This window comes from Narcine bancroftii, chromosome 3, assembly GCF_036971445.1.
Source record: "Narcine bancroftii isolate sNarBan1 chromosome 3, sNarBan1.hap1, whole genome shotgun sequence".
Classification (NCBI taxonomy): domain Eukaryota; kingdom Metazoa; phylum Chordata; class Chondrichthyes; order Torpediniformes; family Narcinidae; genus Narcine; species Narcine bancroftii.
The window spans coordinates 11,189,977-11,209,861 of record NC_091471.1 but is presented as its reverse complement, the minus strand read 5'-3'; the positions used below and the strand labels follow the sequence as shown (position 1 = coordinate 11,209,861).

General features: G+C 43.6%; 1 protein-coding gene across 1 annotated transcript in view; it reads left to right on the top strand.

The window, feature by feature from the left end:
* Positions 1-19,885, top strand: part of LOC138756972 (transcription factor COE3-like) — a 462,275-nt gene that overhangs the window by 312,184 nt on the left and 130,206 nt on the right. The window contains exon 7 of the mRNA XM_069923497.1: positions 5,980-6,061. Within this exon, the coding sequence (XP_069779598.1) occupies positions 5,980-6,061 (82 nt within the window). The remainder of the gene's footprint in view (positions 1-5,979; positions 6,062-19,885) is intronic.

The following is a 19,885-nucleotide window of genomic DNA, read 5'->3' as shown; positions in this document are numbered from 1 at the left end:
AGCAAGGAAGCAATTGGAGAATCTTGGAGGAAGCTATAGAGTGGATGCAGAGGAGATTTACCAGGATGTTGCCTGGATTGGAAAATAAAGCTTATGAGGCAAGGTTACCAGAACTGAGACTTTTCTCTTTGGAGCACAGAAAGATGGATGACAGGAGACTTGATAGAGGTTTACAAGATTCTGAAAGGCATAGATAAGGTGGAGAGCCAATATCTTTTTCACAGGGCGGGAGTAGCAAACATCAGGGGACATCTGTATAAAGTAAAGGGAGGTGCATTTAGCGGAGACATCAGGGGTAAGTGTGGGTGCCTGAATGCCTCGCCATGGATGGTGATGGAGAATGAAACTTTAGGAGCATTTAAGAGACTTTTAGACAGGCACTTGGATGAAAGAAAAATAGAATGGTAGGAAGGGTTTAATGCTTTTTTTTAGTAGGAATATATAGGTCAGCAGAACATCGAGAGCTGAAAAACCTCCACTATGTTGTAATGTTCTATTGTTATAAATCCAGAGGACCCCAAAACCCAGCACCACGACAAAGGGTAACTTAAACAAAAGTTGCTTTTAATTATCTTTGAACATGAAAATAGAATCAAACTTTAACTTATCTCTGTTAACTCACTTCACCTACTTAACCCCCTTCTAATTCTAAGTGTGCATGCATGTAATGTGTGTGTAAGTTCAGCAAAGTTCTTTGGTTCACAGTCCAATCTCACTGGTGGTAGGCAATGCTTATACTGTGCACAGAAGTTAACATTAATTAAATTCACCAGGCGTTGGTGCTTAACAGGTAAATGGTTACCACTTAGAAAGTTTCTTGTTGGTTTTCAGAGTTTCTCTTGTTGCAGGACATCCACAATGGATTCCTTTTTAATCAACCACTCTAGTGCCTTACTGACAAAACTTTCCTCCTTCTAGACAAAGCTGCCACTGCCTGTTGTTACATTTGTTGCCTTGTGCAAATAACAGTCCATCATGTAACCTCCATCGGGATGCACAGCAGGAAAAGGGTTTTGTCTCGAAGTATTGACCATTTTTTTCTCCCAAGGCTTGCCCCACTGAATTGTGCAGAGCTCCCCTCCATTGACCCCCTTCCACACCTCCCTCTGCCCCTGGAAAGCAGCCAACGTAACTAAAGGGCCAATCCCACCCCGGTCACACTGTCTTCTTAATCTTTCCATCAGACGGAGGATCCTGGAGTAGTAAACATGCAACCATTAGATTCAGGGTCCTTTTTAACCACTGTTATTGCGACTTCCTAAGTAAAATGATGCTGAACTGAACTTTAGCACTGTGTTCTGCACTCAGAATCAGAATCTATTGTCGTGAACATGTCACGAAATTCATTGTTTTGCGGAAGCATTACAGGTGCAAATATTGCAATAAATTACATTTTGTAAATAAATAAATTAGTGCAGCATTTGTCAACTTTTTCTATCACTTACATATTGCCTTAACTAATCCATTATGAAACACTGAGCACCGATACCATAGGTCAGCAGTTTTCAAACTTTTTCTTTCCACCCGCATACCATTTTAAGCAATCCCTTACTAAATCACAGATCACCTATGCCATAGGGATTGCTTAAGGTGGTATGTGGGTGGAAATAAAAAGATTGAGAACCATTGAATTTCCACAAAGGAGGATCAAGGTGGTTCCTTGTCCATTCAGAAATCAGATGGTGGAGGGGAAAAAGCTGTTTTTGTATCGCTGGGTGTTCGTCTTCAGGCTCCTGTACCTCGTTCCTGACGGTAGCCTGATTTAAGCAATGCTTCCATTAATGTCACCAACAGAATAATGGTATCAAATTAATTGGGGAATTTAAATCCAATTAATTAAATAGATCTAGCAAGAAAAAGAGAGTCTCAGTGATGGTTGTCATAATACTCAGAGAGTTTATTTCATCAAGAACGCGGTGGCCATCGCTGTGATATTTATTCCATTTAGATTCTCTCCACTTTCCCATGAATTGTCCTCAGTCTATCCCCTCACCTGTACGCTGTACAGTGTCCAGTGAACCCAACTTGAATGCCTGTTGGATCCAGGTAAAAAATGCAGGCAAACCATGTGCAAACTCCACACAGACAGCAGCCAAGTTCAGGATTGAATCTGGGTCTTTAATGCGCCGAGGTCATGACCGTTCATGCTGTGCCACTGTGGATGACCACACAAGCAAAAATCCAGTCCAGTAACGCCCTTCAGGGGCCGTTATCGTCCCCTTCTTACCTTGTTTGCGAGCTGCGTCACTGTGACTACTTTCAAGAAGGTACAGGGGCATCAAAATCAGGAATGCCAGACTGGGGAATAGCTCTTCCTGTAGGCTGTGAGGCAGATGAACAGTATCCTGTAACTGTGTGAATCATTCCAAAATATTTATAAATACATATACATATAGTATCTTGATGTAGAGATCTGATTATTATGTACTGTGTTTTGTGTGTGCACTTTGATCTGGAGAAATTATGTTTCACCTGGATCAGATGATAATAAATCTCTGTGATTTAGAAACGATTGCTTAAGGTGGAAAGAAAAAGTTTGAAAACTGCTGACCTATGGTATCGGTGCTCTGTGTTTCATAATGGACTTGATTACCACCAAAAAAATCTGATTCATTAATGCCTTTCAGGAGACGATATCGGCCTTTTCTACTTTACGTAGAACATATAAATGCAGGCACAGTAGAGACCCTTTGGCCCACGATGTTGCGCCAACCTAAATAAGCCTACTCAACAAACCCTCACCTCCATAGCCCTCTATTTTTTTCTTTCATCCATGTGCCTATCTAATCGCCTATGAAATGCCCCTATTGTACCAGCCACCACCACCACCCCTGGCAACGCATTCCAGGTGTAATTCTGTGCGAGGAAAAAACCCTGATGTCTTCCCAAAACTTTCCTCTCTTCTCTTTACACAGATCTCCTCTGATGTTTCCTTGGCTCGCCCTATCTATGTATTTCATAATCTTGTTGGCCTCTATTAAAGCCACCTCTCATTGTTCTGCTTCTCTGCCCTATATTTGATGCCCAGCTCAGCAACAGAGAGTAAACTTTTAACTTCCCTCTGCATGACACAGCAATCTTCTCAGCTGAAGGAAATTCCGAATTAAACCAGGTATTGATCTCCTCTGTGCATGAGAGAGAAAGGAAATAGATACTTGTTCTTCAGAGAGTGCGGATATAGCCATGGGATGTAATATAAAGGAGCTTAATGTATGCCAAAACAACATTTAAAAGGTTGATTGGACTACTCCTATTACCACAAATACCACAAAAACAGGACTTTGGACTCTGTGAGATAAGTGAAGCAAATGGTTTAGTTATGGAAAAGATAGGGATTAGTAAAGAGAGGGTTTTGGAGCTTCTAGGGTCAGTTAAAGCAGATAAGTCTCCTGGTCCTGAGGGGATTTTCCCCAGGATGTTAAGGGAGGTCAAGGAGTAAATAGCGGAGGCACTTTCAGTGGCTTTTCAATGATCAGTGGAGGAGGGTGTGGTGCCGCAGGATTGGAGGGTTGCTAATGTAGTTCCGTTGATTAAAAAAGGCATGAGGTGTTGGCCAAGTAATTACAGGCCTGTAATCTTGACTTCGGTGATAGGGAAAGTTGGAGGCTATTCTTAGAGATGGTGTGTATAAATATCTAGATAAGCGGGGATTGATCAGGAGCACCCAGCATGGGTTTGTGAAGGGGAGGTCATGTTTGACGAACCTTGTTGAGTTTTTCGAAGAAGTGACAAGAAAAATGGATGAAGGTAGGGCCATTGATGTAGTCTATCTGGATTTTAGCAAAGCTTTTGATAAGGTTCCACATGAAAGGTTAGTAAGGAAGGTTCAGTCACTAGGGATTAATAGAGAAATAGTAAGATGGGTTCAGAGGTGGCTGGAGGAGAGACAGCAGAGGGTCATGGTGGACAACTATTTGTCAGGATGGAAGCCTGTGATGAGCAGTGTGCCTCAAAGATTGGTGCTGGGTCCCCTGTTGTTCATAATTTATATTAATGATTTGGATGATGGGGGGGTAACTGGGTAAGTAAATATGCAGACGATACAAAAATAGAGGGAGTGGTGGATAGCGAGGAAGGTTTTCAGGGATTACAGAGGGATTTGGTTTGTCTAGAAAATTGAGCTGAAAGATGGCAGATGGAATTTAATGTAGAGAAGTGTGAGGTGCTTCATTTCAGTAAAAATAATTAAAATAGGACATATGTAGTAAAGGGGAGGACACTGGGAATGCACAAGAACAAAGAGATCTTGGAGTTTTGGCGTAGCATTCCTTGAAGTTAGATTCCCATGTTGACATGGTGGTTAAGAAGGCACTTGGTATGTTAGCCTTCATTAATCATAGCATAGAGTAAAGGAGCTGGGAAGTGATGCTACAACTGTTTAAGGTGTTGGTGAGGCCAGGTTTGGAGTATTTTGTTCAGTTCTGGTCTCCAAATTCTAGGAAGGATATAGATAAAGTGGAGAGGGTGCAGAGAAGATTTACCAGGATGTTTCTTGGCTTAAAATACCTAGAGTACAGAGAAAGATTGAAGAGATTAGGACTTTATTCATTGGAACATAGACAGTTGAGAGAGGTGTTTAAAATTATGAAGGGAATAGATAGACTAGATGCAGGGGAGGTTGAAACAGGAGAACGCAAGTTGAGGTAAGGGGGAAAAATTTTAGGAGAAACATAGAGGATGCTTCTTCACTCAGAGAGTGGAGGCTGAATGGAATAATCTTCCGGAGGACATAGTCAATTCTTTCATTTAAGAGGAGGCTGGATATATACATGGATAGGAGGGGGTTGGAGGGTTATGGACGGAGAATAGGTGGGAGGATCTAGCGGAGTTGTTTGAGTGAACCGGCGTGGACTTGAAGGGCCGAGATGGCCTGTTTCCATGCCATAAATTGTTATATGGTTATATGGTTACTTTATTCATCTTTAAGTCAAAGCTAATTAGAGAGACTGAACAATTTAATTTTAATTTAGAAATACAAACATGCTAACAGGCCCTTCTGCTACATGAACCCGAATAGACCCATGTGACCCATGAATCCCTTACATCTTTGGAATGAGGGCAGAAACTGGAACACCCAGTGAAAACCCACGTAGACACGTGGAGATTCCAACCCAGGTCACTGGTGCTATAATAGCCTTGTGCCAACCACACATACAAATAAACAAATCTGATGATTTCAGATTCCACCACTCACCAACACTCCAGGAATAAATAACTTATGGTGTCCGATTTTTAACCTTCGAAACCCTCCCGCCCTTGACTTTGTCATGTAGATGGAGTAAATGCCAGCAGGCTTTATCCACTGAGGCTGGGTGTGACAAGAACTAGAGGACATGGGTTAAGGGTGAAAGGTGAAATGTTTAAAGGGAACGTTAGGGGGAAATTATTCACGCAGTGAATAGTGAGAGTGTGAACGAGCTGCCAGTGGAAGTGGTGAATGTGGGCTCATTTTGACATTTAAGAAGAATTTGGACAAGTAGGTGAATGGGATGGGTATAAATGTAGACATACAGCATGGTAACAGGCCATTTTGGTCCATGAGTCCGTGCTGCCTAAGTTACACCCAATTAACCTACATCCATCCCCCCCCCCCCCCCCGGTACATTTCGAATGGTTGGAAGAAACCAGAGCCCCTGGGAAAAACTCACATAAGACATGGGTAGAACGTGCAAACTCCTTACGCACTGCGCGGGATTCAAAACCCAGTCCCGATCGCTGATGCTGTAAAGGCAATGGGCTAACCGCTACACTACCAAGATATGATCATTGGGACTGGGCAGAATAATAGTTTGGCATAGACTAGATGGGCTGAAGGGCCAGTCTTTAAAGTTGTAGTCTTTGATGGTTCTTTGGAGCTAACTTGTCTGTTCAGAGGAGCTTTGAGGCAGTATCTTTAAGTGCTGCACTGTTCTGCCCTTTTAGGTCACTCTTTCCACCCAACCATTCCACACTAACCCACATCTGATTTCCTCTTTGCAGGTTCTTCTTAAAATTCTTCCTCAAGTGCAATCAGAACTGTTTGAAAAATGCTGGCAATCCAAGGGACATGCGACGATTCCAGGTAGACATCTATTGTTAATTTATTCATGTTTAACATTTTGTTTGTTGCTTAATTAAGAGCAGGAGAAAAGACCTGCTCTTAATTACGTGGAATAGGAAGGGCATGAAATTGCCTGATGCATTTACAATCTAAGGATGCCTCAAGTGGCTGGCATCTTTGGCAGCTGAGACTAGAACAAGGAGATATAGCTTCAAGACCTTGAGGGAGTAAATTTAACTCAGAGATGAGGAGGAATCCTCTTTCCCAGAGAGTCATGAATCAATGATGTTCTCTTTTCGAGAGAGCAGCAGAGGTTGCCGCGTGGAAACACAGATAGATCTTTGCAGAGGTAAAAGTCTGTAGACACCATGGTTGATGTTAAAAACACAATGCTGGAGAAACTCAGCTTGTCAAACAGTGTCCTTTATCAAGCAAAGATGAAGATACACACCAATGTTTTGGGCTTGAGTCTTGCATCCAGGCAGATTTTTGCAAAGTCTGGGAATTAAAGGTCGTAAGAAGCAGGCAGATCACGGCCAGACTCGTCATAATCTCATTGAATGGCAGAGCTGGCTCAAAAGTTGACAGAGCCAACTCCTGTCCCTGCTTCTAATGTTCTTATACAACAAAAATTCTGGACTCCTCATTACTGGAAGGATGTGGAAGTTATAGAGAGGGTGCAGAGGAGATTTACCAGGATGTTGCCTGGATTGGAAAATATGTCTTATGAGGCAAGGTTAGCCAAGTTTGGACATTTCTCTTCGGAATGAAGAATAATGAAACATGACTCCATAGAGGTCTACAAGATTATGAAAGGCATAGATAAGGGAAACAGCCAGTACCTTTGTCCCAGGGCAGAATGAGCAAACACCAGAGGACATCTGTACACAGTAAAGGGAGGCAGATTTAGGGGAGATATCAAGGGAAAGTTTTTTTACACCGAGAATTCTAGGTGCCTGGAATGCCTTGCCATGGTGGTGGTGGAGGCTGAAACATTCAGGGGTCTTAACAGACTCTTAGACAGGATGAAAGAAAAATAAGGAGGGTTTTGTTTTTTTTGGTAGATATAGGTTGGCACAACATTGTGGGCTGAAGGACCTGTACTGTGCTATAATTTTCTGCATTTTATCCAGTATGCAATGGAAGGGGCAAAGCAATCAATAAACTCAGGTAGATAGATTGGTGAAGAAGGCATTTGGAATGTTGGCCTTCATAAATCGGAGTATTGAATTCAAGAGTTGGGATGTTATGATGAAATTGTACAAGGCATTGGTGAGGCCATGTTTGGAATACTGTGTGCAGTTTTGGTCATCGAATTATAGGAAGGATATAAACAAAATAGAGAGAGTGCAGAGAAGGTTCATGAGAATGTTGACAGGATGTCAGGGTTTGAGTTACAGAGAAAGGATGAGCAGCCTGGGGATTTTTTCTCTGGAGCGTAGAAGATTGAGGGGGGTTTATGGAGGTGTTCAAGATTTTAAAGGGGACAGAGAGAGTCAATGTGGATAGGCTTTTTCAATTAAGAGTGGGGGATATTCAAACCAGAGGCCTTGGTTTGAGATTGCAGGGGGAAAATTATAAGGGGAACATGAGGGGAAATTTCTTCACGCAAAGGGTGGTTGGGGTGTGGAATAAGCTTCCGGCAGAGGTGGTTGAAGCAAGGACATTATTTACATTTAAGGAAAGACTGGATAATTACATGGAGGGGAGAGGATTAGAGGGGTATGGACCAGGTGCTGGTCAGTGGGACTAGGAGGGTGGGGTTTTGTTCCGGCATGGACTAGTAGGACCAAACTGGCCTGTTCTGTGCTGTATATGGTTATATGGTTATAAATTGTGCATGCCAGAGTCCCAAAAACAGCAATGTGGTAAATATTGGTAAATTGTTCGATATTGATTAATGGATAAAGTTAAAGTAAGGATATCATTTTTTTTAAATATATTTTTGTCTGTCATGAAGGGGAAACGTTCATCCCATCAACTCCATGCTGTCTCTCAGAATAATCGCAACGGTCCTTTCACTTGGAACTAGATGCAAGAACATTTTAGCTCAGGGAGGATTCATGGAGCAGACGATGGGCCAACTGCTTCTGTTGTGTTTTCTTGAGTTCTCTTTAGAGCAGTAGTCCTCAACCTTTTTTTATTTCCATTCATATACCACCTTAAGTCAGTCCTTACTAACCACAGCGCACCTAGGCCATAGGATGCCAGAGGGCTGACTTAAGGTGGTATGTGAATGTGAAAAAAAGGTGGAGAACCACTGCCTTTGATCCCTGTGACCTGTTTCCTCTCACAAGTACTTTGGACCCCAACCTCCACGCCATCCCAATTCCCCTCCCTGGTGGCCATGATCTAATTAACCTACCAGCACATCTTAGGAAACCAGAACACCCAAGCTAAACTCCGCACGGAGGTTTAGGATTGCACCTGCATCACTGGACATGTGTGGCAGTATCACAAACTGCTGTACCTGAGGGAACTCCATTTATTATCATCTCACTACATATCCAACCCAACTCTCCACATCATGGTGCACAAAATAAACAGTGCATAACGATCACATAAATAATCAAACTACAGTAAAACCCCTGGTATTCGGCACTTATGGGGATTGGTAAATGCCGGATAAGTGAATTTTCCGGTTGATCGAGATTGGGTGTTGCAGATTGGTTAACTAATGACGAGGCGTGCCAATTTTAAACCTGTATTTTTTACCTATTTTCTTTTGCTTGAAGCTGAATTCCAGATAACAGGGTTTTTTTTTTTACTGTAAATACATCTAAATACTTTAGATGATGTACACAGTCTCACAGCCTGTGGGAAGAAGATATTCCCCAGCCTAACAGTCCCAGTACCTCCTTCTTGATGGTAGTGGGCTGAAGATACTATGCGCTGGATAGTATCTTGAGCCTTACTGAGACAATTCCTTGAGCCTTACTGAGACAATTCCTTGAGCCTTACTGAGACAATTCCTTGAGCCTTACTGAGACAAAGCTCCCAGGAGAGGACAGGGAGACCCCAATGATCCTCTTGGGTGTTTTAAAATGATCCTCTGCTGCATTTAGAATGTAACATAGATGAGATTCTTTGTCTAGCCCCCCCTCACAGCCACCTACAGCACCTGGTGCTCCTAGGCGGTCTCCCCTCCAAGTACTGGCCAGGCCTGAGACTGCTTAGCTTCTGAGGTTATACAATCCCAGGGATATTTAGGCTATTAAGCATCTGTTGTGAAGCCCTTATGAAGTCAGGAGAGATGACAAAATGGCCTTCACTAAAGGGCATGGGAATGAATGAATGAATGAATGAATAAGCTTATTGTCATATACATAATACAATGTACAGATACAATGAAAATTTAATTGCTACAGCTTCCCAGTTTTGTAAAACACATCCAATATAAGATGTCACAAGCAAAAGAAATCAATATAAAATGCAGAGGAAATAAAATAAATTATAAATAATAACTGTTCAAAAGTGGCTAGTGGCGTAAAAATGTGTTTTGTCAGTTGTACGGACAGATCTTTGGTAGTCTTGTTCCAACTTGTGATGCTGGGTGGTTCAAGAGCCTGATAGCTGTTGGAAAGAAAACTGTTCCTGAACTTAGCGGTGATGGAGTTCTGTACCGTCTGCCCGAAGGTAGCAGTGAGAAGAGGTTGTGACAAGGTCTTATGGGGGTCCTTTGAGACATTGGCTGCCTTCTTGAGATGGCGCCTCACGTCGATGTCTGCAATGGATGGGGAGGTGATTGGCTCAGGTGCCAAGAACATGCCAAGTTCTTACTTGTCCTGCCCCTCTCCCCATCCAGAGAACTTACCACATTATGAGGTACCTTAATCAATCCCAGGATCCCACAGAAGTCCAAGAGAGAAGGGGTGAAGGAAAGGCATTAGGGATGGAATACTGATTCTACCATTGGCCATCTTTCACCCCCTTCCACCCTTTCCCTGCCGCATCCCCAAATCTCAGTCACATCCTGAATTAAGGAAATATAACTGAATCCACTTTGTATCCCTGTCTTACAGTGAACTGGATTATACTGTGTAATGATGAATACTGCAGGCTATCAGTGAAATTACTTACATTTTACTAGAGTACCAGATTTAAACTAATCGATTTACAGTAATAAAAGTACATTTAGATAGTGATGTTAAATTTTCTAATGCTATGTGGAGTGGTGAATTTAATTTAATGAATCTCAAATTAAAATACTCATCTCAAAAGGGAGAGTTTGAAACTCTTGGTTTGATTAAGAACTGAGCATGTTCATAAAGTTCTGCAGCAAAGCAAATGAATGATCTGTTCCACGTTTCAACTCAGGCCAGTCAGATTCATTCTCAGCTGCCCCCTGGAATGATCTGACAAGTTTAATTACAGGCGGATAACTGACCCATCCAGAGAAGCCTACATCAGTGAACAGATTCTATCCAGGAAAAGGTGACAGTGTCGGACTGATCTGAAAGAATAGTTTAATCTCTGTTGCACTGCAGATTGATTAAAAAAAATATTGTCAACTGTTTGTTTCCTTTGGGGCCAGAGAGCTTGGTTCACGGTGGTGAGCAAACAATGAGGAACTCAGTGGGTCCTATTGGAATGGCCAGTCACGTTTCGGGATGGGACGTTGTATCAAAACCAAAGTTAGAAAAGGCAGGTGACGGAACATATTTAGGCACTTTCAGGTGGCCAAAATACCCCAATGTAAAGCTGCATATTCTACCCCATGCGGCCTGAAAGTGGAGAACCTGGCCAAGAGGAGCACATACCTAACCCTCTTCCTGTAGGTATAATCTCCGGCTCTGAGAATCCCCCATTGCATCTGGAAGCAGCAATGGGACTAAGTCCACAGGAGCTGGTGTTCGCTTGGATGTGGCTCTCCTTCAACTGGCACATTCAGGTGACAGAAAGGCGTCTTCTCCGCGGCCACCTGAACGTCCCAGCTGCGTCTGCCGGTGCGTTACCTGCGTCCGAGCACCCGAAAGCGGCTTATGAAAGGGAAAAGAAGCTGATTGGGTGGAGACTGCTTTGTTGAACCTCTGTTTCTGGGTGTAAGCTTGAATTCGCTGGGGTCGACCATTTCATCTCCTCCCCCCCCCCCCCCCCCCATCATTCCTGGTCAGGTATGTCTGCCTCATTCATGGTGTGCTGTATGATTTCTGCGATGATCGACCTAATTTAAATGCTTTAATTTAAATGCACAGCGTGGCCTTTCCCACCCATGAGCCCCGTGCCAGCCAAATAAACCAACTAGCCTGCAACCCCGGTACATTTTGAAGGGCGGGAGGAATCCGGAGCAAAACCCAAGCAGGTTACATGCAAACTCGTTATAGACAGCTCTGGATTCGAACCCAGATTGCTGGCACCATAACAGCGTTGGGCTGATCGTGGCACAAACTGTGCCACTCATTGGCTGGCAAAGTTACAGGGAAGGTAACTGTGAGAAAGTCATGGAGCACAGATCAACCCCTTTGTCCCAACTCGCCCATGATATCCAATTTGGCATCTTGGCTTAGTCACATTTGCCCCATATATTTCCAAGCCCTTCCTACCCAGATGTCTGTCCAAATGTCTTTTGAAATGGGCTTCTACCAGGTTCTACAGTTTCCTCAGGCAACTAATTCCATAGAGCCATGGAATGCCTACAGCTCCAAAACAGGACCTTTGGCCCATCTAGCTAGTGCTGAACCATTACTCTGCCAGGCCCCACTGATCATACCCCTCCCATCTACACAATTTTTTCTTGAATGTCAAAACTGAGCCCGCACTCACCACTTGAGCTGGCAGCTTGGTCCACACTCCCACCACTCTCTGCGCAAAGAAGTTCCCCTCATGTTCGCGTAAAAAAACATTTCACCTTTCATCCTTAACCCATGTCCTCTGGTTCTTGTCTCACCTCCCCTCAGTGAAAAAAAAGGCCTGCTTGCATTTACTTTATCCCTACTCTTCATTCTTTTACATACCAGATGGCCACACTCTGCATTGGAATGCTCCAAAATTATAAATGGTGCCATGATGTTCTGCAATCTCAATCAAATCTAACCAAATGTTAGATTAATGGCCGCAGTGATGTTGATTTCGCCTCAAAGTTCCTACCACTGGTACTCCTCCAACTCCTGTGTTTGTGGGAGGTCTTGAAGCGATGGGAGGTTAGGTACAACACAATATCCTGAAAAGAAAGAAATAAACTGTGATTATATATCAATTAGGAGGATGGAAGAGCAAGTTTGGGGGGGAGGGGGGGAGAGTCAGTTTGCAGATGATGCAAAGGGCTGTGGAGCTGGGGGCTGTCAAATAATACAGCAGAACACAGGGCAGTTGTGGAATAGGGGAAGAGAAACAGCAGGTTGAATTTAATCCAGGCATGCGTGAGATGCTGCACTTTGGGAGGTCAAATGTAAGGGGGAATGTAGGCGGTGAATGGCAGGTTTCTTAAAAGCAACAATATTCAGAGGGAGGGCGGGGGTCCAGGTCCAGTGCTCTTGAAGGTGATAGAGTGGCAAGGAAGGCGTATGCAATGGAGCACTGAGTACAAGAGTAAGGTGCCGTGTTTCAGCAACATGAGGCTTTGGTTAGGTCAGTGGTTCTCAGTCTTTTTCTTTTCACTCACATCCCACTTTAAGTACTCCCTGTGCCATCGGTGCTCTGTGATTAGTAAGGGATTGCTTAAGGTGGGATGTGAGTGGGAAGGGAAGGTTGAGAACCACTGCTCCAGACTCAAATGTTACTGAAAGATTTTGCTTGAGAAAAATTGTCACTGGTCATTTCCTTTGGAGTTAATTAGATAATGAGTCAATTAGATACGATTAAAACAGTGATTTTCAAACTTTTTCTTTCCTCCCACACATCACCTTAAGCAATCCCTTACCAATCACAGAGCACTGAGGGCAAAGGGATTACTTAAATTGGTATGTGAGTGGAAAGAAAAAGTTGAGAACCACTGGGTTAGGCTGTACAGCGTGCGCAGTCCTGACCACACCATTACAGGGAGGACACAAATGTGTTGAAAAGGATACTGAGGTGAATTGAAGTAAAACACGAAAGTCTGCAGAGACCATGGTTGAAGTAAAAACACAACACTGGAGAAACTCAAAAGGTCAAACAGTGTACTTTAGAGAGTGAAGGAGAACTTCTTCAGGGTAGGCAAACCTCAAAGGCATACCTAGATGAAGGGCTCAAGCCCGAAATGTTGGTTACGTACTGTGATGGAACACTATAATACAGGCATTGTACTGGTTGGCCCACTCCTGATACTGTAACTCCTCCCCCTCAGGATGCCTAATGGAGGCAGTACCACCCAATCCCCTCCTTCAATACTGCCTTGGAATCGGGCCAACAGCATGTAAGATTATGACTGTAAGTTTATAGCGATTAAAGCCTATAAATCTTGACTTCTGGACTGGCGGGCATGTACCTTCATCTTTGTTTGATCTGCTGTGTTTCTCCAGTATTGTGTTTTTAACAAGGTGATTCATCAAGGTACTGTGGGATTAGGAGGTACGAGCTACAGGGAAAGGTTGGACAAACATGGGTTGGTTTCTCTAAAGCGTCAGAGGCTGAGGGGGACACCTGTTAGAGATATATAAAATTATGAAAAGTGTAGATCAATGGTTTTCAAACTTTTTCTTTCCACTCACATACCACCTTAAGCAATCCTTATGCCAAAAGTGTTTTGTAATTAGAAAGATATTGCTTAAAGTGGTATGTGAGTGGAAAGAAAAAGTTTGAAAACCACTGTTTTAATCATACCTAATGGGCTCGTTATGTGCTGGGTTTCGTAACTCCAAAAGAAATGGACCAATGACAATTTTTCTCAAACTAAATATTTCAGTAACAATTGGGTCTAAAGCAGTGATTCTCAACCTTCCCACTCACATCCTACCTTAAGCAATCCCTTACTAATCACAGAACACCGATGACTTATGGTCGAATGAGTGGTTTTGTAGTATAGTGTAATAGCTATTTTTAAAAATCTTTTTCAATTAGCCATAATTGTTTAAGTGTTTGCTACTTTTTCGCTGTTTGACTGCTATGATATTGAATTTATATATAATTTTTCTCATATAACTTTATTTTCTGTATATTCATTTTTATATATTACCTTTGAGGAATGGCTTTTACTTGTGTAATATTCCTGTAAAATCCTATAAAAATATTGAAAATGAAAGGTGGTACGTGAGTGAAAATGAAAACCGCGGTGTAGATTGAGCCAGAATTTTTTTCCCCAGGATACAAACGTCACAGAGCAGAGGACACGTGTCTGAACTGGGTGTATGGAGGGACATGTGGCGCAAACATTTTTGTTTTTGCATAGTTAGTGGTAGGTGCCTCTTCTCTCACGTAACAATGCAATGAAAATGTAACATACATGATATATTTCAACTTTTGTCTGCCGTAAGGCAAACAACGAGCCGCCAGGAGCATTGCCCCCAGCAGCAAGAGAATGAGAGACCCTTCGGACACACTGAAAGTCCATGGATACATCTCCAGTGCTCCTGTAGCCTCACATGTTCAATGAATTGGCAACCCCAGATCTAAACTCTTATATGATCAGAAAACTGTCAGCTCCCAAAGCCTTTTGGGGAGCTGTTCTGGACCTCGGAACTCCTTGAATCCCAGTTCCTTGTTTCCATGAGCCAGTGTCCAGCAGCCTGCAGCTTGTTTGAATCCTTCAACCGTAAGGTGACAACAGCCCGCAGCCTCTGTGAGTCCTTCGCCCGCAAGTTCCCAGAGTTTAATATGGGAACCATGTTCATGGCAGACATTGTGGGCCAAAGGACCTGTTCCCATGCTTGTTGTTCAAGGACAATGTAGATTTTGGAGTAAATTTGAGAAACTGTGAACTGAACAGTGAAAGAAGACAACAAAGAAGAGATTGTGGAAATCAGGAGGTACGTCACTGATTTCCTTTGTTCGGTATTATCTTATCTCCAACCAAAATGATTGGGCTCGAGAGGAAAACAAAGCCGGGAGCCAAAAAGAGATGGATAAAACCAAAGGAGAGTTGGGTGAATGGGGGAAGCCATCTCTCAACGATTTCTCAAATGAACATCCCACTAGCGGTCAGTGATGAATAGTGGGAGGATGAATCATAATAAAGATGGATTCGTATTTCTTTTGAAACTTTATTGCCTCTTTGCAGAGGTGATTCACTCAATTCTCACAATGAAGGTTTATTGATTTCTTACAGTAAAAGAGCAGTGAATCATTCCAGGTCTGAGTCAATGACCTTTTCCAGTGGTGGGCTGGTGGCTTCATATGAAGGAGGAACACTGATTCATTGTGAAGGAAGATCCCTGAATCTCTTTACAGGAGTCTCAGTAATCTTTCATAAAGTATGACGACGTCATTTCGATCAAATGCACCACCCACGCATCTTGGATTTTCCATAAAATTAACAACTGAGGATAGTGAACTTTTCGAACTTGGATGTTTCCATGAAAAGAAAAGTAGCTAACTAATCCTTTGAACTGATTCTGCTGATGTTGCCATCTCCGACTGGAAGACTTGGGGCAGTCAACGGTAGTGTCTTGAAAGCACTCAGTATTACAGTTGAAAAGGAGGTGAAGGTCCTGATGTATATGAAGGTCGCCATATCTCCTGGGCTTGATCAGATCTATCCAAGGAGACTGTGGGAAGCTCGAGCAGGTGTCCTGGCTGAGAGGTACAAGTCATCATTTAGTACAGGTGAGGTGTCAAAAGACTGGAGGGAGGCAAAAGTTGTGGTCTATTCAAGAGGGGCTGCAGGGAAAATCCTGGGATCCCTACAAGCCAGTGAGCCCGACATCTGCGGTTGGAACATTTCTTGAGTATTCTGAGGGAGAAGGGATGATAGGGTTGGTAACTGGGATAAGTTCTTCTGACTGGATGGCATTAATTTCCACCTTTCTGGCTTTCATTAACCCTCCTCCCACCACTTCTCCCATCGACTCTCCATTCCCTGTCTCCTTTCGCACATTCTACCTTATCATTAACTCTTTTTGTCGGTCTGGATTCCTCCCCCATTGTTTGATTTCTGAGCCTTTCTGATAGATCCTGCTTCTGCCTTTTCTGAGTTTTCCTTGAAGAAGGGCTCGGGCCCGAAACATCGGCGACATCTCTTTGTCTCCCGTCGATGCTGAAAAAGCCGGCTGAGTTTATCCAGCAGTTTGGTGTAGTTACGACAATGGCAGTGTCTGCAGCCCATCGTGTTTCACTTGGTCATGCCTCACAAATCGAGTTGAGTTTTTTGGAAGATGCGACCAAGAAGATGGATGAGGGATGAGCTGTGGATTTTGTATGTACGGATTTCACCAAGGCATTCAATCAGGTTCCGCACAGTAGGTGGCTGCTCTGGAAAGTTGGCTCATGTGGGATCCGAGGTTAGAAGGCAGATTGGATAAAATAAAAATGCCTGGTAGAAAGCCCATTGTGATGACAGAAGGTTGTTTTTCATGCTGGAGATCTGTGGCGAGTGTTGCTCCACAGGGCTCAGTGCTGGACCCACTACTATTTGTCATCCCTAGCAATGATTTAGATGAAAGCAGGTATGGCATGATGGGCAAGTTGGCAGATGACACTGAAGTGTCTTGTATTGTAGATAGTGAAAATGGTCGCCAAAAATTGCAGCGGGATCTTGATCGGTTGGGCAGTTGAGCAGAGGAATGTTTGGTGGATTTATGACATGTTGAATTTTGGGAAGTCTAACATGGGTAGGACCTACACAGTGAGTAATAGGGATCTGGGGAAGTGTTGGGGAGGTGGGGTACTAGGAATACAGGTTCGTACATAGTGCCTTGAAAGAGGCATCACAGCTAGTGTGGTTGTGACACCCTGTGGTAGCAGCAACTGGACACAAAACACCAAAGACTGTACATGCAACAGGTTTTATTCTGCTGAAAGTCTGTACACACCAGTTTCAGTGGTGGTAGCTCCCGAGTGACTGGCTCAGGAGGGGCCGGCTATGGCTTCTATTCGGGTCGGCTAATTGACAGCCGGCCAGGTGGAGTTGGCCCCCAGGTGGTCCTTCTGCAGATACAGAGATCGCTGCCTGCAGTAAGCTAGTGGTCGTATCACCACAGTGGCCAAAAAGGCTTTTGAAACATTTGGCTTCATCAGTGAGAGCACTGAGCAGAGAACAAAGAGAAAACACGACGTGAGAGAAGCCTAGCAGGTCAAACAGATTACTTTATATTGCAAAAATAAAGATACATGACTATGTTGCTGGGCCTGAGTCCTAAATCAAGGTTTATGTTGGCTGTGTATCTTTATCTTTGCGATATAAACTACGCTGTTTGACCTGCCTAATTTCTCCAGCAACGTGTTTTTACCTCAACCACAGTGTCTGCAGACTTTCCTGATTCACTCCATTCTCCTGAGTATAGAAGTTAGGAAGTCATGTTACAGTTGTATGAGAAGTTTGTGAGGCCCCACAAGGAGTGTTTTCTTGCTGCAGTTGAACAAGCACTTTGTAAAAAAAATTAATTCCCTTCAAGATCAAGTACCTTATTTACCTCCATCTTAAATATATATCCAAAGACTTAGCCTCTACCGCCTTCCATGGATTCGCCACTCTCATAAAGAAATTCCTCCTCATCTCTATTCTAAAGGGACATTTTTGTATTCTGAGGCTGTGTGTCCTCTGGTCCCACACTCTTCCCTCTGGTCCCAGACTCACCCCACCCCAACCCCCACCAGGGGAAACATCCTCTCCACATCCACTCCATCTAGACCTATCAGTATCCAATAGGATCCTCAAAAAAGGCTCCTTTTCCAATAGGTGGCTCGAAGGACAGGATAAAATGGATGGAGGGAAAATCTTGGAACATGAAGCTGTCCCAAGAAGAGAGGAGTAAAAGAGGAACTGATTGTTGTGGTGGATTGGATGAGTTGCAGGAGAGAGTTTGCATCCTTGGTAGGTAGTATAAAGAGGACCAGATATATGGCCTTGAGTGAAAAATACACCCAAATGCTGGAGAAACTCAGCAGGTCAAACAGTGCCAGAGCACGTATCCTGATCCCGGCAGATTCAACCTTTACAGCACCAGCGATCGGGACCGGACTTCGAGTCCTGTGCTGTCTGTAAGGAGTTTGTACTAACAGCGGCAGATTCAAAACGTGCTGGACCATGGGAGTTGCTGGACCACAGAGCGCTGTAATAGTTATGTTATTAGAACAGTACTGTACAGCACAGTATGCGCCTTTTAGCCCACCTATGTAAACCTCTTCCACATTGATTTTCTAATCCTTTTGTCCTTATTGTACCACTACCCCTGGCAATACATTCCAGGCATCCACCACTCTCTGTATAAAACACTTTCCCCTGATGTCTTCCCTAAACTTCCCTTCCCACATCTTCTCACCATAATCAGATGTCCTCTGGTAGAACCTTAGATCACTACAGCACAGAAATAGGCCATTCAGTCTATCGAGTTCATGGCAAATTATTATTCTGCCAAGTATCATTGATCTGTGCCTGGTTAATAGCCCTCAACACTCCTCCCATCCAGGTACCAACCAAAATTTATATTAAATATCAAAATTGAGCCCTTATTCACCACTTCAGAAGGCAGCTCCTTCCACTCTCTGTGTGAAGAATTTCTCCCCAGTGTTCTCCGAAAACATTTCACCTTTCAACCTTAGCCATGGCCTCTCACCTAACATTGGAAAAAGGCCTGCTTCGACTTACTACATCTATTCTCCTCATCATTTTGGAAACCTCTAACAAATCTCCCCTCATTCCTGGAGCCATCCAATGCACCAAAATTCTAACTTGATGCTGCCACACAGGTCGGTAAGAAACACCAACTACAATAGTAATGAAGTCTAAACCTGTGGGAAGGAACCAAATAAAGGATGACGAGTGACTTATTAGAAGTAGATAAGATTATGGGGTGACAATAGCCAAAACTAGAGAACATCTGTTTAAGGTGAGTGGAAGTAAGTAATTTGAGGGTAGATATCAGAGGTAAGGTTTGTACTCAGAGGGCGGAGGGCGCCTGGAATGCATTTCAGGTGGCGGAGGCTGGTATCCCCTTTAAAAGACTCTTAGCTAGTCACATATAGCAGGTGATGAGTGTGAGGTCGCGAAAGATTAGATTGTTGTGGAGTAGGTTTCCATAGGTCGGCCTAACCAGTGAAAACTTACACAGTCATGAGGAGAACGTGCAAACGCCACGCGGCACTTTGCACGGGAAAGGTCAACAAATGCTGGTCTTCCCAGCAATGTCAAGGTCTCGAAGAGCAGTACGTAAATAAGATCAGGAAGGAACAGACCAGCTTGCACGAGTGTACTTACCAAATCTCACCAGAACAAGTTAAAAAAGAAGCAGCAGGGATGTTGTCTCCAGAGAGGACAGGCTAAAGGAAAAACAGCCTAACGTATTATTCCATCAGCTCAGAGAGCCATGGCAATGAAGTGGGAGATAGCTCCATCTACTGTGTTCCTTTGGGACTGAACAGCGAGCAATCAGTGGGGAGGTCCTGGTTTGGCACTTGCACTGGACAAAGCAAAGATTAGTTAAAGGCAGTGTTAGTGTTAGAACCCGTGGGCAGGGTGTGGAGAGAGAGGGTTCCACTGAGCCACACCCTATGAGAGAGGAAAGGAGATAATGGCTTCCTGAATCAAAGCTATTGTTCATTAAGATACAATATCGCCCAGCTAGAAGAAGGGCATCAATAAATTGGAAGGGGTGCAGAGGAGATTCACCAGACTGTTGTCAGGACTGGAGGGGTTGAGTTTATAGGGAGAGGTTGGATGGGCTGAGTCTTCATTCCCCAGAGCAATGGAAGCTGAGGGGTGATCTTATCGAGATTTGTAAAATTATGAAAGTGAATGCTCACGGTCTTCTTCCCAGGGTGGGTGATTTTAGGCCT